General features: G+C 30.5%; 1 protein-coding gene and 1 long non-coding RNA gene across 8 annotated transcripts; both read right to left on the bottom strand.

The window, feature by feature from the left end:
- Positions 1 to 7,095: 7,095 nt before the first annotated feature.
- LOC125419296 (uncharacterized) lies at positions 7,096 to 9,962 on the bottom strand. The gene is made up of 2 exons (XR_007238271.2): positions 9,549 to 9,962; positions 7,096 to 7,465 (listed from the first exon to the last, which is right to left on the bottom strand). It is a non-coding gene; the product is annotated as an uncharacterized LOC125419296 (long non-coding RNA).
- Positions 9,963 to 12,282: 2,320 nt separating this feature from the next.
- On the bottom strand, positions 12,283 to 21,113 carry LOC107433054 (uncharacterized). Of its 7 annotated transcripts, none has more exons than XM_025066509.3 (11): positions 20,969 to 21,113; positions 20,324 to 20,515; positions 20,043 to 20,177; positions 19,900 to 19,937; positions 19,727 to 19,793; positions 17,836 to 18,219; positions 16,209 to 16,851; positions 15,260 to 15,579; positions 15,013 to 15,179; positions 14,354 to 14,449; positions 12,283 to 12,925 (listed from the first exon to the last, which is right to left on the bottom strand). In XM_025066509.3, exons 2-7 carry the CDS (start codon positions 20,495 to 20,497, stop codon positions 16,795 to 16,797), a joined length of 855 nt encoding a protein of 284 aa, XP_024922277.3. In that variant the 5' UTR covers positions 20,498 to 20,515; positions 20,969 to 21,113; the 3' UTR covers positions 12,283 to 12,925; positions 14,354 to 14,449; positions 15,013 to 15,179; positions 15,260 to 15,579; positions 16,209 to 16,794. The 7 variants fall into 7 exon arrangements, with proteins under 7 accessions (XP_024922277.3, XP_048320879.2, XP_048320885.2 ...); XM_048464922.2 differs by having other exon boundaries at positions 12,283 to 13,147; XM_048464928.2 differs by lacking the exon at positions 16,209 to 16,851 and having other exon boundaries at positions 12,283 to 14,449; positions 15,260 to 15,364; positions 15,469 to 15,579.
- Positions 21,114 to 22,312: the final 1,199 nt, after the last annotated feature.

Consider the following 22,312-nt stretch of genomic DNA (forward strand, 5'->3'; position numbering starts at 1 on the left):
TACTCCCCCAAACCGTGAGCTTGTACCCCTCCTCTTAATTTGATTTTCAATCTTGATGGCCACATGAAGCATCTCCTCCAATTCTACATATTGTTGTAGCTCCACTTGATTGGCTATCTTGCAATTCAAACCACCCAAAAACCTTGCCATGGTTGCCTCACGATCCTCATTCATACTCAATCTCATCATGAGAATCTCCATCTCCTTGTAATAATCTTCCACGGTCTTATTTCTTTGAGATAAAGATTGTAACCTTTAATGTAGCAACCTATGGTAATGAGCCAGTGCAAATCACTTCCTGATGGCCCCTTTCATTTGTCGCCAAGTAGTGATCGATTCATCACCTACTCTTCTTTGGATACTTTGCTCATTTGTCCACCATTGGAGTGCATAATGGCCAAACTCTAAAACTACTAATTTTACCTTCTTAGCCTCCGAATAGTTGTGACAATCAAAGAACATTTCCATACACTCTTTCCACTTTAAGTACACCTCCGGATCTCTTTTTCCCATGAATGGTGGTATATTGACCTTAATATTCCCAAGATCATCATCCTCATCTCTTCCATGCCTCCCATAGGTGGTCCTTCCTTGGAGTGCAAAAATATCGTCTACCTCCTCTTCAAGGTTATCTCCATAGTTACCTCCTTCAAACTCCTCCATAAGGTGTCCACGACCAACTCGCCCTTGACCTCGACCTCCATGTGGTGCCCTCCTAGGATTCAGCCCACCTCATGAGTTCTCAACTCTGTCCAATCTTTGATCTAGGTGATCAAAGTGAGCATTCATCCATTGGAATTGTTCCATGATCGCCATCATGTCGGTATGTTCGCCTCCACTTCCCGTTGCTCTTGAATCATCTTTGAACCCCGTGGATTCTTCTTCATTTATTCTTAATGATCCATCTCCTCTCTTTATCCTTGAATCTACCATGTTAGTAAAAATAATACAAAAATCCTCACCAAATTCACTCCTTCATGTGTTTCACTCAAATAAGGTCTCGACACGCGTGTTTGCACACTAGTTTTGGCTTTTAACCCTCTTTTTAAGCTCACATTCTCTTACCTTTTTCCACTCAAAAAATTAACTCAAAGTTCTAATTAAAACACACTTAAACAGCAACTAGATCACAAGTATACCTTAATTTAAACTTATCAATAAAACAACAAGCAAAAATAGGCAAATACCGAGCAGAATAAAAATACCTATTCTCGGCCTAACTAAATAAAACAAAGGTAAATTAATCAAGGAAATTTCAGATTTAACAAGAATAAACCAGAATATTAGGATCAAAATTCAAGGATAAAATTTAAGAAAAGAGATTCAAACAATGAACAAAAAACAATTTGAACAAAAATAAAGAATAATTATTGGTTGCTATTCTTGTAATTCAAGTTTTGTCTCAATTCCTTTAACTAATTTTAATCCAATTAATTTTAGCACTCAAATTTCAAATAACCTGCAACAATAGATAATTCCAACAACTCCAGATATCACAATTTCAAATTTCCAGCTTAAACAAATTTCAAACTCCAAATTCAACAAGTCGGCCTTTTGTGCAGTTTTTTTTTAATACTCAGCTTTTTGGCTCTTTTTTTTATCACAAATATGATGATGCAACACAATTTCAAGCAGCACCAAAAACAACACAAACCGCAATTCTTAACCAATTACAAACTCAAACCCATGACCTCACAAAATACAAATTTGCAAATTTTGTGCATTTATATTTGTTGCCGCGAATCCTCTTCTTCTTCTTTTTAATATATATGAATGCAAATAATTAAGATCTAAATAGCAAATAAAAATCAAAAATAAATTAAATTACCAAGAACAAAGATGAAAACAACCAACAAACTAGGAAGCAAAAATACGGTAAAACAAAGGACCTAATTTCAGCTATGAATGAACTTCTTTTTTTTTTTTTTTTTGGTTAAATGCTGAATGTGTAGGATAGATGCAACCTTAACCTAATATCAAAATTACAGGATAACACAAAAACAAATAAAGCTAATAAAGATAGATCAAACCTGAACTAAATATCTTGGCTCTGATATCAAATGTTACGAACTTAGATCGACTCGCTCCTAAACCCATATTATATTAGCCTGGATCATGATTTAGTTCAGATTCTTATGGAAACCTTAACCCCTAATCAATTTATGACTAGAAACCTTGGTATAGAATAAAGATGCCACAATAGGTGATGGATGTCCTATTGATAAGTCAAAACTAAAACACTCACTCTCTAATAATGTTTTAGGTGTTCAAAGAGAATAAAGATAATTCTTTCTCATAAGTTATTTTCTGAATAATATCAAAGGTTTGGTCTTATTGAAAAATAAGCTCTTAAATAGGCTAAAGTCACAAAATAATAAATCCTAGCTTGCCAAATTTACAATGCTTTCCTAAACTAATTTGGATTAATTAATTTCCTTATTTTGAATTTAGGAATTAATTAATTTACAACTAAAATAATAAAATAATAACTTTTCTAAGTTAATTTGTCTAGCAAATAAATAAATATAAACCAAATAAAAGACTAGTTTCCTAAAACAAAAGTCAAATTACAAATTAGAAAAGTAGTTGACTATCTTTCAAACTAAACTGTTTTTGACCAATCAATGACTAATTTAAGCTTCAAATCAGCTCCCATATGCCAAGTAGGATGCCAAATAGGATTGATATTGGTTCCCATATGTTGCCTTTGATTGGAATAAATCAAACTTGCTTGATCATCAAATGTAGTCAAATTCAGCAGCAAAACATGACATTTTCGGCCAAATATTGGTGTTGTGCACACAAACGGATTTTAGATGCTTTTTCTGCTACTTTGACATGATTCCGTGACCTCTTGATGATATCAATTGAGTTCAAAAAGTGTTGAATCCATTCCTTGCTGCTCGGAGTCCACAGATGCACTAAAACAGCTACCCGGGTCCAACTTGACTTCCACCACTTGGATGCATGAAACGGATTTTGGATCTTTGGGTATGAATAAACCCTTTTGAAAATTGATAACTCCCTGTATAAAACCAGCCAAATTGTCTTTAAACCTCTTGGCTTGTGCTCCAGTGATTGGCTCGATCTTCATCTGTATTGGATCAGCACCTCAGCGGGTAGTCGGTTGTATGGGCACAAGCGGATTCTCATTAAGTTTGTTGCATGAAAAGTTCTCATCAAACTAGAAATAGCAAAGGTATTTATTCTTTTAAACTACTACTGCAAATTTCTCTAGATTTCTTGATATTCTTTAAACTCATGCCTCTTTTTCCTCTTCAATTCAAGTGAATGCTATTTTTCTATATATTTCAGTTTAAACTAATTAACTTATGTAGTTGTTCTAGATTTTATTTTATTTTATTTTTTGTAAAGGTTGCTAACATGGGACTATGGGTTTTGCTGGTAGAGTTTTGGATTTTCTAAAAAAATTTAAAAATGGTTGAATGATAAAAATCATGTGCAATGATGCAATTGCCTTTAAGAAAAGCCCATGAGCAAGGCACATGCTTTTTCTGTCAATATTTTTTACAAAAATTTTAAATTAGCCTAACAATGCACCATTTTCATAGTTTAAGGATGTAATTGTGAAAAAAAAAAATTTGGGGACCAAAATGCAATCCACATTATAGTTTAAGGACCATAGGTGCAAATATCCCTTAAGTTTATAATAAAAAATGCTCTTATAAATGATTGTAAACTTTAACTTTAGTCCAAAATTTAAATATTGACCATTGACAATTACCAACCATCAGAATTAGATTAGAGCTTTCTCCTGATTTGCGATAGAGGTAAGATGAGGTAATATTTGTTGAGGGTACTAAGGGATGTAAACTAGATAGTTTTTTTTATTCTTTAATTATTAATTGAAGTGTCGTCATACTACTTATCACGTCATTTACAATATAATTTATAAGATAATTCCTTTAAAATGTGTATATAATAAGGCTTTTATGAGGAAATTATGTACAATTTTCATCCAGGACACATGTTAGACAACATGTTATATGAGGTTGTTGTCAAGCTATATGTTATATGCCGTGTATCCCGAAGGAAAATTGTCCAGGATTTCCAGCATAATAGAAAAATTATATGTATATATTTATGTAAATGGAATTTTCTTAGTAGCCCTTGGATTCGCTTAATTGGGTTGAGGCTCACTTTAAAAACAAATCTAAACTATGAAAGAAATCATTTTCTTAGAACTTTCATATTGTCTAAGTACATACATATCTTATACATAGGGCTAATTGCAATCTAATATCATTTACTTTGCAATATCAACATAACAATATAATTTGGGCTTTCAAATTTCAATTTGTTCCATTTGGTCTAATCAATTTTTTTGGCAAATTGTAGTTTACGTATATATAAATTAGAAGATACTAAAATGCAAATATATAAAACTAGACTGCCTAAATTACAAATTAGATTTCATTTGATTCAATTTATTACAATTTAGGCCCTTTAATTTTAATTTGTTTTGTTGAAAAAACAAACATAAATATTAATAAAAAATTAATATAAAAAACCTAGTAACCATGGAAATCTATACAAACAATTAGTGGTTAAGTCCAAGGTTAAGTCGAAGACCGTTATTCCATATAATTCCTCCCTCATCCATACTAGTAAATCTAAATGTGTTTGTCTAACACAATCCAATAGACAAACAGAAGCTTCATAATTTTGCACCTTCAAAGCTTTTCTCTACCAAATTTAAAATTATCTTTCCTCTATCACACTGAAACTAAGAGTTTCTGGATAGACACGTAGAAGAAAAGTTCGAGAGCTCCTATTGAAATTCAACTTCAGAAACGAAGAAGGGACGTCAATTTATAAACTCATTCATTCAATGGCGAATTCAAATTTGCTATTTAATTCTGTAAATTAATTGTGCAATGTTTCAATTAATTTCATAACATTCTAATTAATTCTGAAATATTCCATTAATTTCATAACGGTCAATTAAAATTAAAAAATCATTACTCAATCAATTCCTTTTAATAGTCAAATTAATTTATACTAACCCAATTTATCTGACCTCATAAAAACCAATATAGCTATAAATTTCATTCACCATTTAATATGGTATTAAACTACCATATTTTTCCAACAATTTACACTCACTACTTTTAAAGATTTGTGTTCTAAATAATTAACCATTAATTACCATTAGTAAAAAAAATAAATTAAAACAAAATGCAATAAATTGAAACTTGAGGGCCTATGTTGTAACATTTTAAACTTAAAAATCCAAAATGGGATTTGCCAAAACTAAAAACTTATTAAAATGCGAAAATAAAAGATAAAAACAAAAACATAACAGAAAAAACAAAAAGAAGGGGTAGGAATAAATTTTGTGTGCGTACGTGCTTTGGTAGGATCGGTTTGGGATCCACAACATTTACTTTGCCCCACCTACCGGCCGGCAGTGGGCAAGTGCCATATGCATCTCATGGTTGTTCAATGTATAATAAATTGCCCACTCACTATTTCGGCAGCACCTGTGTTTATTTTTACTTTTTTTTTTTTTTCATTTAAGTATTGGATTTTTACATTAATTGTGTTTTATTTTTTTTTAATTACCATTATTTTTTTTTTTTTGGTTACCATGCATAAGATTAATATCATGTATTATGAAAGCTTTTTGGTCAAGTAGGCTATCTATATGTATAGGGGAAAAAATTATTAAAAAAAAAAACTATCCACATGTATGGCAAACAAATTAATTTCATGAAAAGTTAATAAGAAGACCAAGAAAATGATTTAGATTTAATAGCAACATTATGCATAATTCATGGAAAAAAAAAAGATATTATTGATTATATTGACGATGGTTTCTTCAAAAATCCATATGATAAAAATATACGAACATCCGTATCATAAATAAATTATATATATATATATATGTGTGTGTGTGTGTGTGAGTTTTAGATAGTACATACTAATCAAAGTTAATTGATAGTTTAAAACTGCATTTTAACTTATTTACATTTAAAATTAGAGTATTTTAATATAATAGATATTATATATATATATATATATAATTGCCGAAAAAAAACAATCTGCATATAAATATACGACCTTTAGATTTTTTTGAATTTGTTTAATTGGGTTAAATCTATTTTTCTAAATTAAATTTAAAATTTAGTCTATTAGGTTTTCCTTTTTTGTGTATTTAAATAATTTACTTGGTGTTTAGTATATTACAATCATGCCATCCTCACAAAAGACTATCTAATAAAAGTATAAAGCCTACTTAAATCTTGCTAGGGCAAATTGTATAAGATCCAGAACCATGTAGAAGGGAGCAAGGAGTGGTAGGTTTGTTTTCCATAGATCACGCGAAGATGGCCTAACCCCCTCCTTTTCGGTCCAACCGATAATAATAATAATAATTAATTTTGATTACCTGGTATGCGAACCAGAAAGATGTCTCACCGCTGTCACGTGACTACTAGCTAGTTGGTTGTAATGAAAATTAGGTCCAAACAAACCAGCCTAACAAACATGTACTTATTTCGTCCATTTGAATTTTAATACAAAAATCAAACTTAATTTTTTTTTTTTTGAAACAATCTTTGAAATTAATCTTCATGACAACAAAACAATTATCAATTAACGGTGTATATGACAAATTAACGCTTTATGGGCAACCCTATGACAAGGGATTTGCCGTGTCATGCTACTAAGGAATAAATTTTAATCTAATTTTAAAAAGGTTCAATGACTCGGATCAACTATACACCAAGATAAAAGGTCAAATTATTATAAATTATTAAAAAAAAAAAACCACTAATAATAATTATTAGCAAGTCTCACGCAGATTTTATAGATTGTTTTTTCATTTCCTCTTTTAATTTTATTTTAAAAAATAATATATATATATATATTTATATATATATATATTATTTAAATAATATATCATTATTTAAACAAGATAAATTGTAATACAGGAATCTCTATCCATTTAATTAAAGTACTTACCCTATCAAATCTTATCAAATTAATTCAGAAATTTTGTTCTAACAAAGATAATATTGCAATCGAATGAATAATTCCACGTGTTATTTTCAGATGCATTAAAAAAAAAAAAAAAGGAATTACAATTATATACATAGATTATAAATGCCAAAGTTAACCAAACATATTTTCAATGATTAAAAAAAAAATACACATTTTCTCGACTTTTCTAGTCAAAAATAAAATGTAAAAAATTATACAAAGGATGGAAATCCAAACAATTCATCCTAGACCTGAGATGGTGCTTTGTCCTGAGGATGAGGCTGGGCTTGAACTGGAGGAGCAGGAGGCCCATAATACTGTGGAACACTTGCTTCTCTTCGGCCCTGGGACCTACCCAGAAGGTAAAAAGCAAGTACTAATATCAATATGAAGAGGATCAATGGCAAAGACACCACCACAATGAATCCCATTTCAATTCTGCCCGTCAATTTAACCTCCACTGCATTATGGCAAAAGGAATAACAATTTATCAAAACTAGATCCGAAAATAATTCTAGATATACCAGCAAAATGACTTTATAAACCAAATTTTTTTTTTTTTCTATGTCTTACAAAATATTTATCTCTTTAAAATGTACGTATAAAATAAATTAAATAGTTTTAAAAGGCTGTTTAAGTTGTGAAAAGAAAAACAAATTATCAAAAGTGGATCCAAAAATAATACTAAATATACCAGAAAAATGACTTTATAAACCCTTTTTTTTTTTTCCTTTGCATTTCCTACTATTTATCTCTTTAAAATGAATGTATAAAATAGATTAAATAATTTTTAAGGGCTTGTTGAATTGTGAAATAAGAAAGATTCTGTTGAGACCCTGTTTGCTTTGTCAAATTCGGAGGGGATCTTCGATTCCTGTTTTTTTTTGGTTGGAAAGTTAAGCTTTTCTAGGGTTTGGTTAAATTTTTGCATGAGGAATATGTGGATTCATGGAGAGCCAGTCTTTAAATACCAAATGAAATTACGTGTGGAAAATGATTCTTTAAAAAAAAAAAAAATCTTATTCTCAAATTCGTTGGAAAACTTATACTATCCATATTTTTTAAAGATATTTTAATTTTATCTTTAATTTTAATACACAAGTTTTTTAAATACATTAAAATCCTAGGACTCTCATTAATAGTCAAACACAAAAAATGAAAATTGTTCCGCAAAATTTAATTATTTATTTTGGTTAATATTATAATAGGAGAGGGAAGATTTCAATCAAGTCTCAATGTTCCCAAGTTAAGATTTAAACCCTGAACTTAAAAAAATGAGTTTACAATATTTTTACCCACAAATACCATAACTGATTCTTGTTTCCCTCTAAATTTTACCGCGAACCAAACAGGCTAAGTTGAAAATTAATATTAAAAAAAAAAAAAAGGGAAAACAACTCTTGCATTTAGAAATATGATAACATCCTTAATAACACAAGAAGCAATTGACCAATGCCCCATTTTTAAATAGCTATGATAGACGTTAGATAGTAAAATAAATATTTTCATGAATAATTCAAAAGATTTATTAAGAAGTAAAGAAACAATAACAATAAGAATAATAATACAGGGTTACCACATTTTACCTCTTAATTATATTGCCTTTTACATTTTGTCCAATGAATTATAACTATTATTTTCCTCATAGTTTAGTTCAATCCTTCAATTTTTTTTTTCTAAGAAATTGGACTTAACAGATAAAAATAGTAATAATTTAGGGTGCAATAAAAAGGATTTTGCAAAATGCGGTGCAAAGTGTTAAAAGTTCCATAAGTTTTTCCACCAATGTTAAAGTTCAAACTCATTAGCCAAATATGTATTATCAATGTTTTTACCACTAAATTAAACATATGAATATTAAGAAGTATAACTGATGAGCATAAAATGCAATACAAAATTTAATAATTTTATTTGTTTATCTATTTATTATTTTGGGAAAAGAGGGGGGTTATGCCCAAAATTTCAACAACCTATTACCAAAAACTTCCCAAAAACATGCAATCCAAACCAAATCCCAAAAAGATTATCAACATCCCCAAGGAAGGTTTCCCAATATGAAATCCGATATCAAAATTTAGGATCAAACTACTTTTCCATGAACCTTAAATTATTATTTGAAAAAAGAAGGGAGAAGAAGAACCTGTACTATATGAAACTTAAATTGATTAAAATAATTCAAATCCAAATTGGTTTTCATTATAGTGGATTAGATTGAATTGCAATTCCAATGATGGGATTAAATTCCACAACTAGAAATTAGACAAAATCAATAGTTTATGAATTGAAGCATGAAATAGGATCTAGAAAACTCCAGGAGTAATTATAATTTAAGCAGGGAATCAAAGACCTCCATTTTGAAAAAAGTTATTTTTTTTTTTGATAGAGCTGAAAAATTGTATAGCATGCAAGGAATAAATGTTAGTATCAGCTATATACGACGAGGAAAAGGAAAATAGAAAAGGAAAAATAAAAATATCAATTAAATTACAGTCTTAATTAATGATACCCTCATCACAAATCTTCAAGAAACAGAATATACTTACCAATTTGAAGATCAAACCTGAAGAAAATTTCTCAACTATACACCGCTTTGAACCTCTTCCTGGAGAGAGAGAGAGAGAGAGAGAGAGAGAGAGAGAGAGAGGTGATGATGAGACTGTTAAGGATGAACGATATCACTTCAAATCTTAGAATTATTGTCAACGTAGTTGCGTCTTAATTATCCACGTGTCATCACTGTGGCCGTCGATCCTCTGGAGGTTAACGTTACCGTATCTCTCTCCACCAACGGAGTCACTGTCACGCTGTGCTGTTAAACACCTAAGTTGGGGTATGGTGGGCTCCATTATTTTACATTTTTGTTAGGTTTTATTTTTTCCTTTTTACATCTCTTACGTGAATTATATTACGATCACATTTTTTATTTATAAAATTTAAGAAAAAATAATTTGATATTTGATTAAGCAAGTATTGTAGTATAAATTATGGAAAATGAAACCACCTAGGATAATATCACATCATTTATTTATTAAACAAATTTAGTAATACCAAGGGCAAAGCTAGTCCATACCGATGGATGCCTTATTTATTTATTTATTTATTTTACTATAATAATCTTTTTCAGTTTGCTATTTTTAAGCCATGTGGGATTAGTAATGAAAATATCAGTATTGATAAAAATATCAAAAATATCAAAAGAAATATCAATATCGATAGAAATGTCGATAAAATTATGAAAATTATAAATATTTAATTTAGAATACAGATTTTTTATATAAGATAATTAATATAAAAAATACAATAATTAGAATACAATGATAATATAATAGTCCATAAATATTAAAAATTATTATAATTAAAAAAATATAGTATTTATTAGCACCAAAATATAAAAAATTTAACAAATAATACTAAAATACGTGAAATTCTCAAATATAATTCATAACACATCATCAATATCAAAAAGAACTTTTTGATGCTTCAAATTGATAATCATATTCAGATGTTTTACGATTATAACAATAGACATTCCAACTCATTATATTAGAGAAATTTTTCATGTAATTTTGGAAAATTTACAAACCGACATCATCTAAAATACATTCCAAACTATAGGAGTTAATTCTTATTTTTTTAAAAAAATTGAGAAAAATTATTAATAATTGGTAATAAAATAGTGGATATTGACACCAATGACACATCTACCGATGATTATTGATAAAAATGATATTTCTTTAATATTTCCATAAAAATCTATTTTTTTCGCGATTTCCATCGATAATTGTTGCTATCATCAACAATAACCGATAAATTCAATACTCTAATCAATATTGGAGATGAATAAATTTACACTCTATCAATGTCAAACATATCGACGAATATATTTTACTCCTGTTATCTATATCGAACATGAAAAAGTATGAAAATATCGATGGAAATATAAAAAATATCATGAATATTTGCATCCATATGTGGGAGTGAATTATTTATGGAATCAATCTTTTGACATGCGTTATTTCTTTTATGTAGGTTATATTTATTTCTTTTATGTATGTTATATTACTTTATGGCCTATTTGGTAAAAAAGAAAGTATTGAAGGAAACTAATTCTCAAAAATAGTTTTCTGAGATTCAGTTTCTTGTAAATGAGTTTTCTTAGGATTTTTTTTATAGTGTTTCGTTGATTATAGAAAAAAATAAAAGTTAAAAATAATGAAATAAGTTTGTATATTAAAATAAAAAAATAAAATTAATTTTTCAAAAAATTTTAAAATAATATTTTTTTAGGACGATTTATTTTTCATCTCAGTTTCCTATATTGTGAGATTTATTTTCTGCTGAGATCCACAAATTCTTCCTTTTAAAAATTATCCAAATATAAAAAAAATTTACTTTTCTAAAAAATTTTAAATTTTTACTAATTTTATCATAACCTAAATATTCTACCTAAATATTCAATAGTATTTTGTTGTTTTCATCGTTTTCTCTTTTGGTATTCCCGTTTTTTATTATTATTATTTTATTTTCTGTTGTCTACTATTCAAGGGCCCAGCATGACGATCCAATACTTCATGTAACAGGATAAGACTGAGGCATGGAAGAGAAAAATGACAAAGTATCAGAACTGAAGCCAAAAAAAAAAAATAGTTGCAAAAATAAAATACGAGAATCAGAATCATTTCCTTCTCCCAAAGTGAAATGAAAATGTATAATGATAAAAAATAAGAATAATAATAAAAAGGTAATTCTATACATATATATATATATATATATATGTAAAATTTTATCGAAAAACGCAACAGACTCATCATATTTCGCATATCTCACGTTAAGCAGCATGTTGCTTGATGCTTTCATCTCATAAAATGTTATCTAATATGAGGCATGTACAACATAATAGGAGTAAGATGTGTATTTTAACAAATCTCACTCTCTCTCTCTCTCTCTCTCTCTCTATATATATATATATATATATATATATTATTTTTTTTGAAAAAAGGTACTTCTTGAACCTCTCAAATTCATACATTATAGCTCAACATTCATAAGATATAAGTTATTATGTAGCATAAAACCAAACAATGTAAGTATATTTAAATAACAAAAACCGAAAATGATATAGATTCATTTTGGAATAATACTAGTAGAACCAAATAATTGTATCAAGATTTTTAATGTTGTGTGTTAATAATTTAATATTTTATAGGTTTATATATTTTATTATAACTTAATTATAAATAGGGGAACACTTATATCTTTTATATTGACTCATGATACTTACTTGATATATTTATTCAGTTATTTTATTATTATTATTATTACTGTTTTGTTTTCATTTATTGGGTCAATATGAAAGTTCCATTCCAAAACGGATTACAACCATTTATATCCTGGTTAAGAGCAGATAGAAAATCAATAGGTACAACAAATTCCCCATCTTGAGGTAAGAGCTCCTTTTCTCTCTACTTTTGCAAGCTAATCTGCAGCTCCACTGGCTTCTCCAGAAACATGAGGAACTTTGAGGTTGCCCAGCCGACATAACAACTTTGAGGTTGCCCAGCCGACATAACATATCTTTAATATCATCCACGAGTTTTTTGGGTCACCTTCACTGGCTTCTCTGAAAACATGAGGAACTTTGAGGTTGCCCAGCCAACATAACATATCTTTAATATCATCCACGAGTTTTTTGGGTCACCTTCACTGGCTTCTCTGAAAACATGAGGAACTTTGAGGTTGCCCAGCCAACATAACATACCTTTAATATCATCCACGAGTTTTTAGGGTCACCTTCACTGGCTTCTCTGAAAACATGAGGAACTTTGAGGTTGCCCAGCCAACATAACCTATCTTTCATATCATCCACGAGTTTTTTGTGTCACCTTCAAAAAATGACATTTCTCCCACCCTCATTAATTGCCTGTGCACACGCAGAAATAAGCCCATATATTGTCCTTTTAAGCTTGAATCACATGGAGTGACAACATGACAGCATTAGACCAATGCTGCATTTAGGTTTCGAGCAATGATTCCTATTATGGTAGATTTGGAGATGGTAACAAAAGCCCCCATCAAAATTAATATTAATGATTCATCTGGAGAAGGGGACCAATTAGAGGAGGCGTGTACTGAATCCATGACCCTATTTTTCATTGTGAAAGCCAGCAACATGAATACTTGGTTGTTGAGAAAATTCCAACCAAAACTCCTATGGCAGAGTGAAGGGTTTGAAATGGATCTGCTTCTTTGAACCAATAAAAAGAATCCATCTCTAGATTTTCATCAATTTTTTTTTCTTTTTTCTTTTTTTTTTTTTTTTTGTGGGGGGAGTAAACACTAATCTTATTGCAACTAGAGGAGAGATTTTACCCAATCAAGGTTAAAACTCGAGACCTAAAAGTATAATTCTTATACTTTTATTATTGGGCTAAGCATAGGAATACAAATTTCCAATTAAATTTGCTATTAAACCATGCAGCTTTATGTTAGAAAAAGTTAGAAAATTATATAAAAATAGCAAGTACAAGGAGCATAAAAAATAATAGAATACAAAAAGCATAAAATTTCTAACAAAAATTATCTAGACAATTAAAAATAATATTTACAAAAAATATTAAACAAAATATTAGTATAAAAACTTAGTATAAACAATGAAATATGTATGAAGGATTTGAAAATTGATGTAAGGCATGTGTTCCAGACATTGTCTTTTAAAACAAATTCACCCTTTCATTGTACTAGTGAATTTAGATGTGTTTATTTCTTAGGATACAACAGAGGTACAAAAATTTCAAAATCTTGCACCATTGCAACTTCTCTCTCACAAACTTAAATTTGTCTAAACTATATTACACTGAAAATCTATAACTTGCTAAAGAGTACTCTTGATAGACATGGAGAAAAAAGCTCAAAAGCTTCTTCTAAACACACTTATGAAAACTGAGGAATTGATGTCAATTTATATACTCATCCATGCAAAGGTATTCAATCAGCTAATTAATTCCACCAATTAATTTCGTAAAATTTCATTTAATTTTGTAACAGTCAATTAAATTAAAAATTCATTATTTAATTAATTCATTGTAATAGTTAAATTAATATGTTATTAATTTTTAACAGTTAAATTAATTTGTCATTAATCTTGAACTTTATTTGACCTCGTAAAGTCAACAGTTACAAATTTCATTCCGTTTAGCATGGCATTAAAATACCACTTTTTATCAACACTTTAGCCCATGGGCATTGAGTGATAAGGTAGGTTGTCTCTTTAGTTCCAAAGCATAGAGGACACTGACCTTACCAAAAAAGCATGCAGGACACTGAGCATGAATAAGAAGACTTACTTTACCTTTAAATTTCTTCACTGGCAAAGAGCAGTTAAGAAATCACCACTAAAAGGTCTGGACTTTTGGATGGCCTTTCATGTTCCATCAAACATTAGCACCTAATGTCAATTGTCAAAGAGCTTGTCAATGGGCGATTGATACTACTTTTCTTTGTAAGACTATGATAACGAGACTCGAGAGTAAAACTTCCATTTAAGATCCAGGCAATATAAGCTTATCTGACTTACCATACTTGCTAACTGGGGGGAAAAAAGTTGGATGTTTAACGTCTTAAGAGTTACAAGATCAGACATGTTTTCTTTATTTGTGATATTGTAGCAAGAAGTATCCAATTCAGACTCCATTGTTCGACAATGTAGATTTTTTTGTTGCAAAATACAATCTATAGTAAAAGGAATATGATTATTTTCACCCCAAGAGTAAGCAATCAGTATAGTCCTCATTTCAATTTTATAAAATTTATAGGCATCTTCCAGTACAATTCCATATTACATAATAAATTTTTCAAAACACTATACAATAGCAAGTCTTGCTTAAATTTTTCTTTGTTCATATTTTCAAGAACTAACAAATTTCTTCTTCTTAAAAAAATAAATAAATAAATAAGAACTAACTTATATCGTATGAAAAAATATATATTTTTGGAAGAAAAATAAAATACCTTAAAGAAGAGTTTTTAGGGCCTCTTTTTTTTGTGGAGCAAAAGCAACACCACCAACATTGGCCTTGCCATTCACCAGTCCTAGTTAAATGCTGTCACACAAAGCAACACCAATATTGCAATGATCAACTTGTCCACCCTTCTACCCATTTAACTCTGCTACAAGTCTAGGACAAAAAAAAAAAATTAATTAATAAAATAAATAAATAAAAATCTGCTGCAAGTGCATAATTCAATGTTTTCTTACCCTATGTATATGTTAATGTACATAGAAATAACATTTGCAGCTGATGGCTTCGATACACAGAGAGAGAGAGAGAGAGACCCAATAACAGTTGGAGCAGAACTTGAGCTTCTTTCCAAAATCAAAATAAAACAACTCAATAACCCAGTTGATGCAAACTCGAAATAAAGCTTTGAGCATAAAGCTATGAACCATAGTGCAGATGTTGGAGCCTTCTCTGAACCAGGCCCTTCAGGAGTGTTTGTAAGATTATTGTCACTTCCACCATTTTAGTACAGAAGCCGGCTTTTCTTTTCCCTTTGGGAAAGCCGCTTTGCCAGTTACTGTCCCAGTTACAAAAACATTCATCAAAATCAATGAATTAGTAGACATACAAATGAAGACCACATTCAAAGAAGATGCAAAAAATTATATACTCATGACATGTCCATGATAAACCTGCCGAACATAGCCAATGCTTACTGCATTCAACAGCATGAGTGATGAACATTTACAGGAACACCTTAAGAGTATGGATCAAAAAAGGACTCTAGATGACATTATCCATTATTTTAAGATGATAGTGTGCTACTAATTTTAAGTGCTCTCAAAGGCAGTGTGATTGACAAATTTTGAAATGTCACTCACAGAAAGAATAAGAAAAAAGAAAAAATTATGTGAGATCATCACCTGGCATGTGGATCAGAAAACATGCTCATATAATTAGCATCAATGTAAATACTAAGTTAGCAAGGTTCACAATCCACAAAGATTGCACCTACCAGCAGGGTTTAGCATCCAAAAGAGAATCTACTTGGTCATACATATTCAAGCCAAAGATAAGCATAACAAAAACGTTTGGCTGATGATGAAAGCTAGCAACGACAACAATCTTATGCCAAAAACCAGAACTCTTTGCATAAGTTGTACTCAATAAACATTTACAATGAATAAGAAAGTTTTAAATATTTACCGGAAGATGGTTGTGTATATATATATATTTTCCTGATAGCTCCAGTTGGCTTTCAAAAGTGAGAGGTCAAAAATCCAACATATGCACTGGAACCCAAAGGTTATAATGAAATCTGTACTCAAAACAAAGCCCTCCTTACAATGAGGGACTGAGGAGCCATAAACTGAGTAAAAGTTCCATCCTTATTCTTCATGCAGAAAATTTCCGATCAGAAGAAACATACTAAGGGTTGTAGTTCCACGATTCATCTCTCTAGTTTTAGCATCATAATGGAATTTCTCTCTAGCAGCCTCACAATCCCCATCATTCTTTTAAAACAACCAATCACACTTCCGATCTTGAAGCTTCTCAATGCAATATCTAAAGGAACAAAGAAGCTTGGCCTCTGAATCTGCAGTTGAAAATCTTCGTGACTAACAGAACTTGTCCTACTTCCAAATGCATTACCAACAGCACAACTATTATCAGCCACACCAAATTGCTCAAAAGGCTGCCTAGACCAGAGCAACCAAATGTCAAACCTAGAATCATTGGTGAGGATAGAGCATCTTTGTAGACTTTTGATGGAAAGAGTTCATGAAATGCTTCAGGAGCTCCTATTTCTTACACCAGAACTTCGTAGAAGGATTGTTTGTAAGTATTTCTGCCAATAGATGATACAAATCCACTGAATTCTCCAATTGAGCACTTTATTGGACGCCAGATAGATCTAGATGAACATTTGGCAAGCTATGGTTTTTCTTTGTATTGGCTGGCTTACCAAATTCTCAGTGATTCCAGAAGGCAAGGTGCATGATATGGTTGTTTAGATAGTAAAATATATTTGTTTAGATAGTTCCCAAAGGAATGCAAAATTTATACTTTCATTTAATGACCATATAGATATATACATAAATAGAGTACTCATCAATCACAATCAACAATAAGTAAATATTAATATAATGTAAAGGGATGGCAGCTGAGGGAGAGGGGGAAATGGACTAATTAAGTAGATTTTATTTTTATTAATTTACATAATTATGTATCATGTACATGTAATAAATTCTATATATATATATATATATATATATATTACATGTAATAAACTCTATATATATATATATATACACACACACATAAATAAGAAAGACAAAAGTGAAATAGGTATATTATAATTGATTATGGACATGGAGTAGGGTCCTGTTTCTATAGCTATCTAGCTTAGCTTAGCTTAGCTTAATTATATATAGAAATACGATGATCCAAATTTAAAAGCTGACATGCAGATGTGGCTCATATACATCCCTCTTCCCTACCAACTTATATGAGCTTACATGCACATGTGTTCATTTATTACCAACTAGACATCTAATGATTCAGCATCTATGCATGCATCCACACCACTACCTTCTACCACCTCCTATCCATTCCTCAATTAATTCCTTAATACATAGATCAATATATAGAAAAGAAACAAGAGATACATAATGATATTGATCACATACAAGACCAAAAAAAAAAAAAAAAGGTCAATGATTTGTATACTTTCACTGTTTTGTATTGAATGTGGAACTATAGATATATATATAAAAACAATGAATTATCATCTCTTATAATATCATAGCACGGCATATACAGCCAAGCTTACCAAGAAACCTAACAAAGCACCCGCTGCAACTTCAACCTCAGTGTGTCCTACTGATTCTTTTAATGGATAAGTTGAAATAAAAGAATTCATATTTCTTTCCTCAACAATATCACCTGCAACTCCACAAGGAATCTGCACCTCATTACTTTGCTTTGTTTCATTCTCTGATTTCGATACTAAAAGAGCATTTGCTGGTTTTGATGTAACATATCTTCCTTCCTTCGACAACTTAGGGCCACGGCTCTCCAAAATTCCAGATTGAAAATAATCAATAGTATCTGTTTGCCTGGTTGGAATATTATCATTAATATTATTCGCCTCTGGCTTTGCTTGCAGGACTTTGTTTAGTGTCTTTGCATGAATTCCTACTTCTCTTCTTACACCCTGTAAAAGTAAACATCCAGTCTCACTTTCAGATTGTTTTACCAATGAAATAGTAGAAACAGAACATGTATGCTGTATGGAAGACCTATCAACATGCCATTATATATACTAACACATATGCTCCCACTTATATCACAATTCGCAAGATGAAGCCAGAGCGGTCAAGTGGCATAAACCTAAACATGGCCCCAGCAAAGGCAAGAAACTAATCAAACATATCGAGAAAGACATCCAGACAAACTTTGTGGTGAAGGAGAAAGATGACAAACTCAAAATATCTACCACACAACTAATTTTGAATTGCAAATTCTGAATTTCATAGGTGCCAGCTTAGAATCAAATATTGCAGCATAACAAGCCACAAAAACCAATTTGGGAAGCATTGAGGTTTATGTAGGATGAAAGGGAAACAACCTCAGAAACTTTCAAGTCAATAGTATGGATACATATGGTACGAGCAATTTAATACAGCAACTGAACAATTAAAACCTTCAATCTGCATTAGGGTTTTCATGATAGTATAGCATGAATACTCGAAATGGCCAAAACCAATGTCCATATATTTATAAAGAAACGGGAATAACTGAAATGAGTCCTCAACATTTCAGAGTTTGTTGTGTTGGCTTCGTAGAAATAGCTGGTCAGCTCCACTTTCAATTTAACACGATAACAATGTTCATCATTACTACTACCATAGGTCACAAAAACCAAATAACTTAAATCTAAATGTTAGACAAATTAACTTACACACCTCTTAGAGCTTATTGATTAAAAAAAATAATAATAATAATAAAAGGGAAAAAAAAATAAAATAAATTCCCTTACAGCTTCATTCATAACTTTCATGCTAATTTACACTAGCTTCTATTATTTTTCTCAAATTGTTATACATTGATATTTTTAATAAAGAACAAAGTAATTCAGTAAACAAGGTTCAACCAACTAAATTCAAGCAAAGGATGGAGGTAACCCAAATCTCACAAGCAACACAACAATTTAATAGAAGACGATGATCCAAACTTTCACCCAATGTCTCAGACATGTAGCATCTACTAACAAAAATCCATCCTTCAGTTGCCAATATACCATGATGAGTGCTAACATTTCATATGTATGTTCTTTTTATGCAGTTGTACCTGAAATCCAGCCTGACCAGGTTTACATATGTTCCAATAAATTAGGCAGCAACAGTATGGTACTAACCACTTGGAGGAGGTTGATTGAAGGAAACACATCAACCATATATCCTTTTTAACTTAACAATTTATGGAAACAAAGCACAAAGCATTTCTTGACTACTTCTGAACCAAGGTTGTGGTAAGAAAACAACACCCGTTAGGAGGAAAAATGAAAAACTTGACATTTAGGAGATGAAATTCTGCAACTGACTCAATTGAATGGAAGAAAGAAATCAACATGTAACATCCATGTGTTCACTATTCAAAACATATCAAATTACTAAAAGCAGAGAAAACAAACTATAATAGATAGAGAACACATCCATTACCTGAGCATCATACATAATAAGGCCTGCATAAACGATGGTTAACCCAAATATTGAATCTGAGAGACCCCTGAAAACATAATGACATAGTTTTATCACAAAAGAAATTCTCAAAATTGTGCTCTCTCTCTTTCTCTCTCTGATATACACGCCAAGAATTTAAAAGAATGTTTTACCTTTCAAGACCAAGACATGTTGCAGTAGCTACCACTGCCTATACTTGGGAAAGACAAAATTGTAACAGGAACTGCTTGACTATAATTGAATCAAATCATATAAATATAAACAGACATGATTAAAGATGTAGAAAGTGGCTTACAGAGGAATGGGTAGAAGGGAAGCCCCCAGCCCGAATAACGGCCTTGAGATCGAAATCTCTGCCATAAAGTAGTACAGAAGTGAAAGGCTTAGACAGCTGCCCAATTGCCGCCGAAGCACCAGCTGCAATCAAGACCTTTACGTAACCGAAAAAAAAGAATAGTAATAAATCAGTGTAAATATAAAAAACGAATCCAAATGCAAAGAGGAAAGCTAGAAGGTCAAGAAAGTTAGCAAAATTTGTGAAGCATAAAAAATATGCATTTTGGTAGGAGAGCAAACCTTGTTTTGGACGAGCTGAGCGATTTCTTGAGAGAACTGAGCTCTGGGACGAGTGGATATGTAGGAGCGCTTTGGGTTTTTGAACCCAATAAGGAGATTTTGAAGGCTTCCCAAACCAAGTTTGAGTGAGGAAGAAGAAGAACAAGGATAAACACTCCAAGAATGCAACAACATGGTCTTCCACTTAATCTCCTAATTCAGAGAATTCATTTAGGATCATAATACCACCTTGGACTGAACCCTAAATTATATTATAAAAATATACATGTGTGTGTGTGTGTGTGTGTGTGTGTGTGTGTGTGTGTGTATATATATGTAATTTCAAAATGTAGCTTAAATTGACTAAAAATAATCAAATCCTACATCATATTGGATTGTATAGAAGTCTAATTTTGAATTGGATGAGTGGGATTAAATTCTACAAACTAAGAAATAAATCAAATAATGAACAAATTGAAGCATGAAGCAGAAACTCCAACATGCAAAAAGATTAACTTAACAGGGAATCAAAGATTTTCATCTCTTCGAATAGTTATATTTTGTAAATAGCAAATGGAATCAAATAATATATCACCAATTTGTAAAATGCAAATGGAATCAACATTCAAAAAGATTGACTTAACAGGGAATCGAACAGTATATTACCAATTTGAAGATGAAAGCTGGAAGAAAATTCCAGAGCCAGACAGCAAAACCCACAGAGAGAGAGAGAGAGAGAAGGTTTACGACGAGACTGTAATTCTAAAATGGATGAACAAAAAATCTCCAAAAAAATTTATATTAACTGGCATCTAAATGCTCCACGTGTCAGCCACTATGGTCTTCAGTTGGTTTGGAGCACAGTGGACTCATTTAAAATAAAAATTTTAAAAAAAAAAAAAGTGTAATTACACTTTATTCCCCCAAAGGCATCAACTATGCTACTTTTTGCCCCAAAAAAAAAAATATATATATATATATATTATATTATTTTTTATCAGTTTATACAAGCATGTAATTTTTTTGTAAATTTGATAAAATTAATCATATATATTATCTACAAAGTAAAATAAAATATAATAAAACAACTTTCATACGAGATGTTTAGTTTTAATTTTATCAATTTCATATGTCAAAAATGCATAAGTGAATCTTTTTTTTTTTTTTTTGTGGTAAAAATGCACTGATTAGATTTATGATAGAAAATTAGGGGCCAATATGAAAGTTTTACATTATAGGGGCAGTCAAAAAAGTGGTATAATTAAATGAGATAAAATGTAGAAAAGGAACAAATATATATACTATTACTTTTCTTTTTTTTTTGGGGGGCCAAGTTATCGTTTTTTTCATCTTTTTGTGTTCTACTCTTTTAAGGGCTTTAAATAAACAATAGAAGAGCATTCTATTATTTGTAAGACTGAATTGTTTTTTAACGCAATAAGTTTTTCTTTTTTTTTTTAATTGATACTTCTAAATCAAATTTTCTGAACACATTCAAAATTTATAATTTCGATAATTAGTTATTCAGTAACATAAAATCGAACCGTCTGAATATTCGATAGCAATAACCTAACACGTTTTAGTGTTGTAAAATTAATAATCCACCATATAAACAATATAATTATTTTCAACCCAAGAGTAAGTAATCAATAGAGTTTAAAAGTTACTCATACCAATACCAAGAGAATATAAAACACAATTTTGGGTTTTCAACAAATTAGCATCAGCACTCGTAAAAGGTTATAAATGGTGCAGCATGTTCAAAATCTTCACACCATGACTTTTTTAGCCCGTTAAAGTGCAGTACACATGAAGAAATTCCTCTTCCTAAAGCATGGGTATAATCAGATTAAAAATTATGTTTCGGATAATATAATTATACTGATAGTCTACGCTGAATTCAATAAAGGGTGGTGTATAAAAATATTGAAACTGCTGAGCATTGATGCTCATCCCTTAAAAACTTTTAAAACAAGCATTTTTTTTTCCCCCCTAGAAACCAACTTTTCA

This window comes from Ziziphus jujuba, chromosome 11, assembly GCF_031755915.1.
Source record: "Ziziphus jujuba cultivar Dongzao chromosome 11, ASM3175591v1".
Taxonomy (NCBI): domain Eukaryota; kingdom Viridiplantae; phylum Streptophyta; class Magnoliopsida; order Rosales; family Rhamnaceae; genus Ziziphus; species Ziziphus jujuba.

Excerpts from the sequence above, each read along its gene's own strand:
- LOC107433054 (XM_060812631.1), bottom strand. The coding sequence starts at position 20,497 with ATGTTGTTGCATTCTTGGAGTGTTTATCCTTGTTCTTCTTCTTCCTCA. Across the intron at positions 19,794-19,899 it reads ACATGTCTTGGTCTTGAAAG|GGGTCTCTCAGATTCAATAT; the intron begins GTAAAACATTCT and ends TTATGTTTTCAG. Across the intron at positions 18,220-19,726 it reads TTATTATGTATGATGCTCAG|GGTGTAAGAAGAGAAGTAGG; the intron begins GTAATGGATGTG and ends TTACTTTTACAG.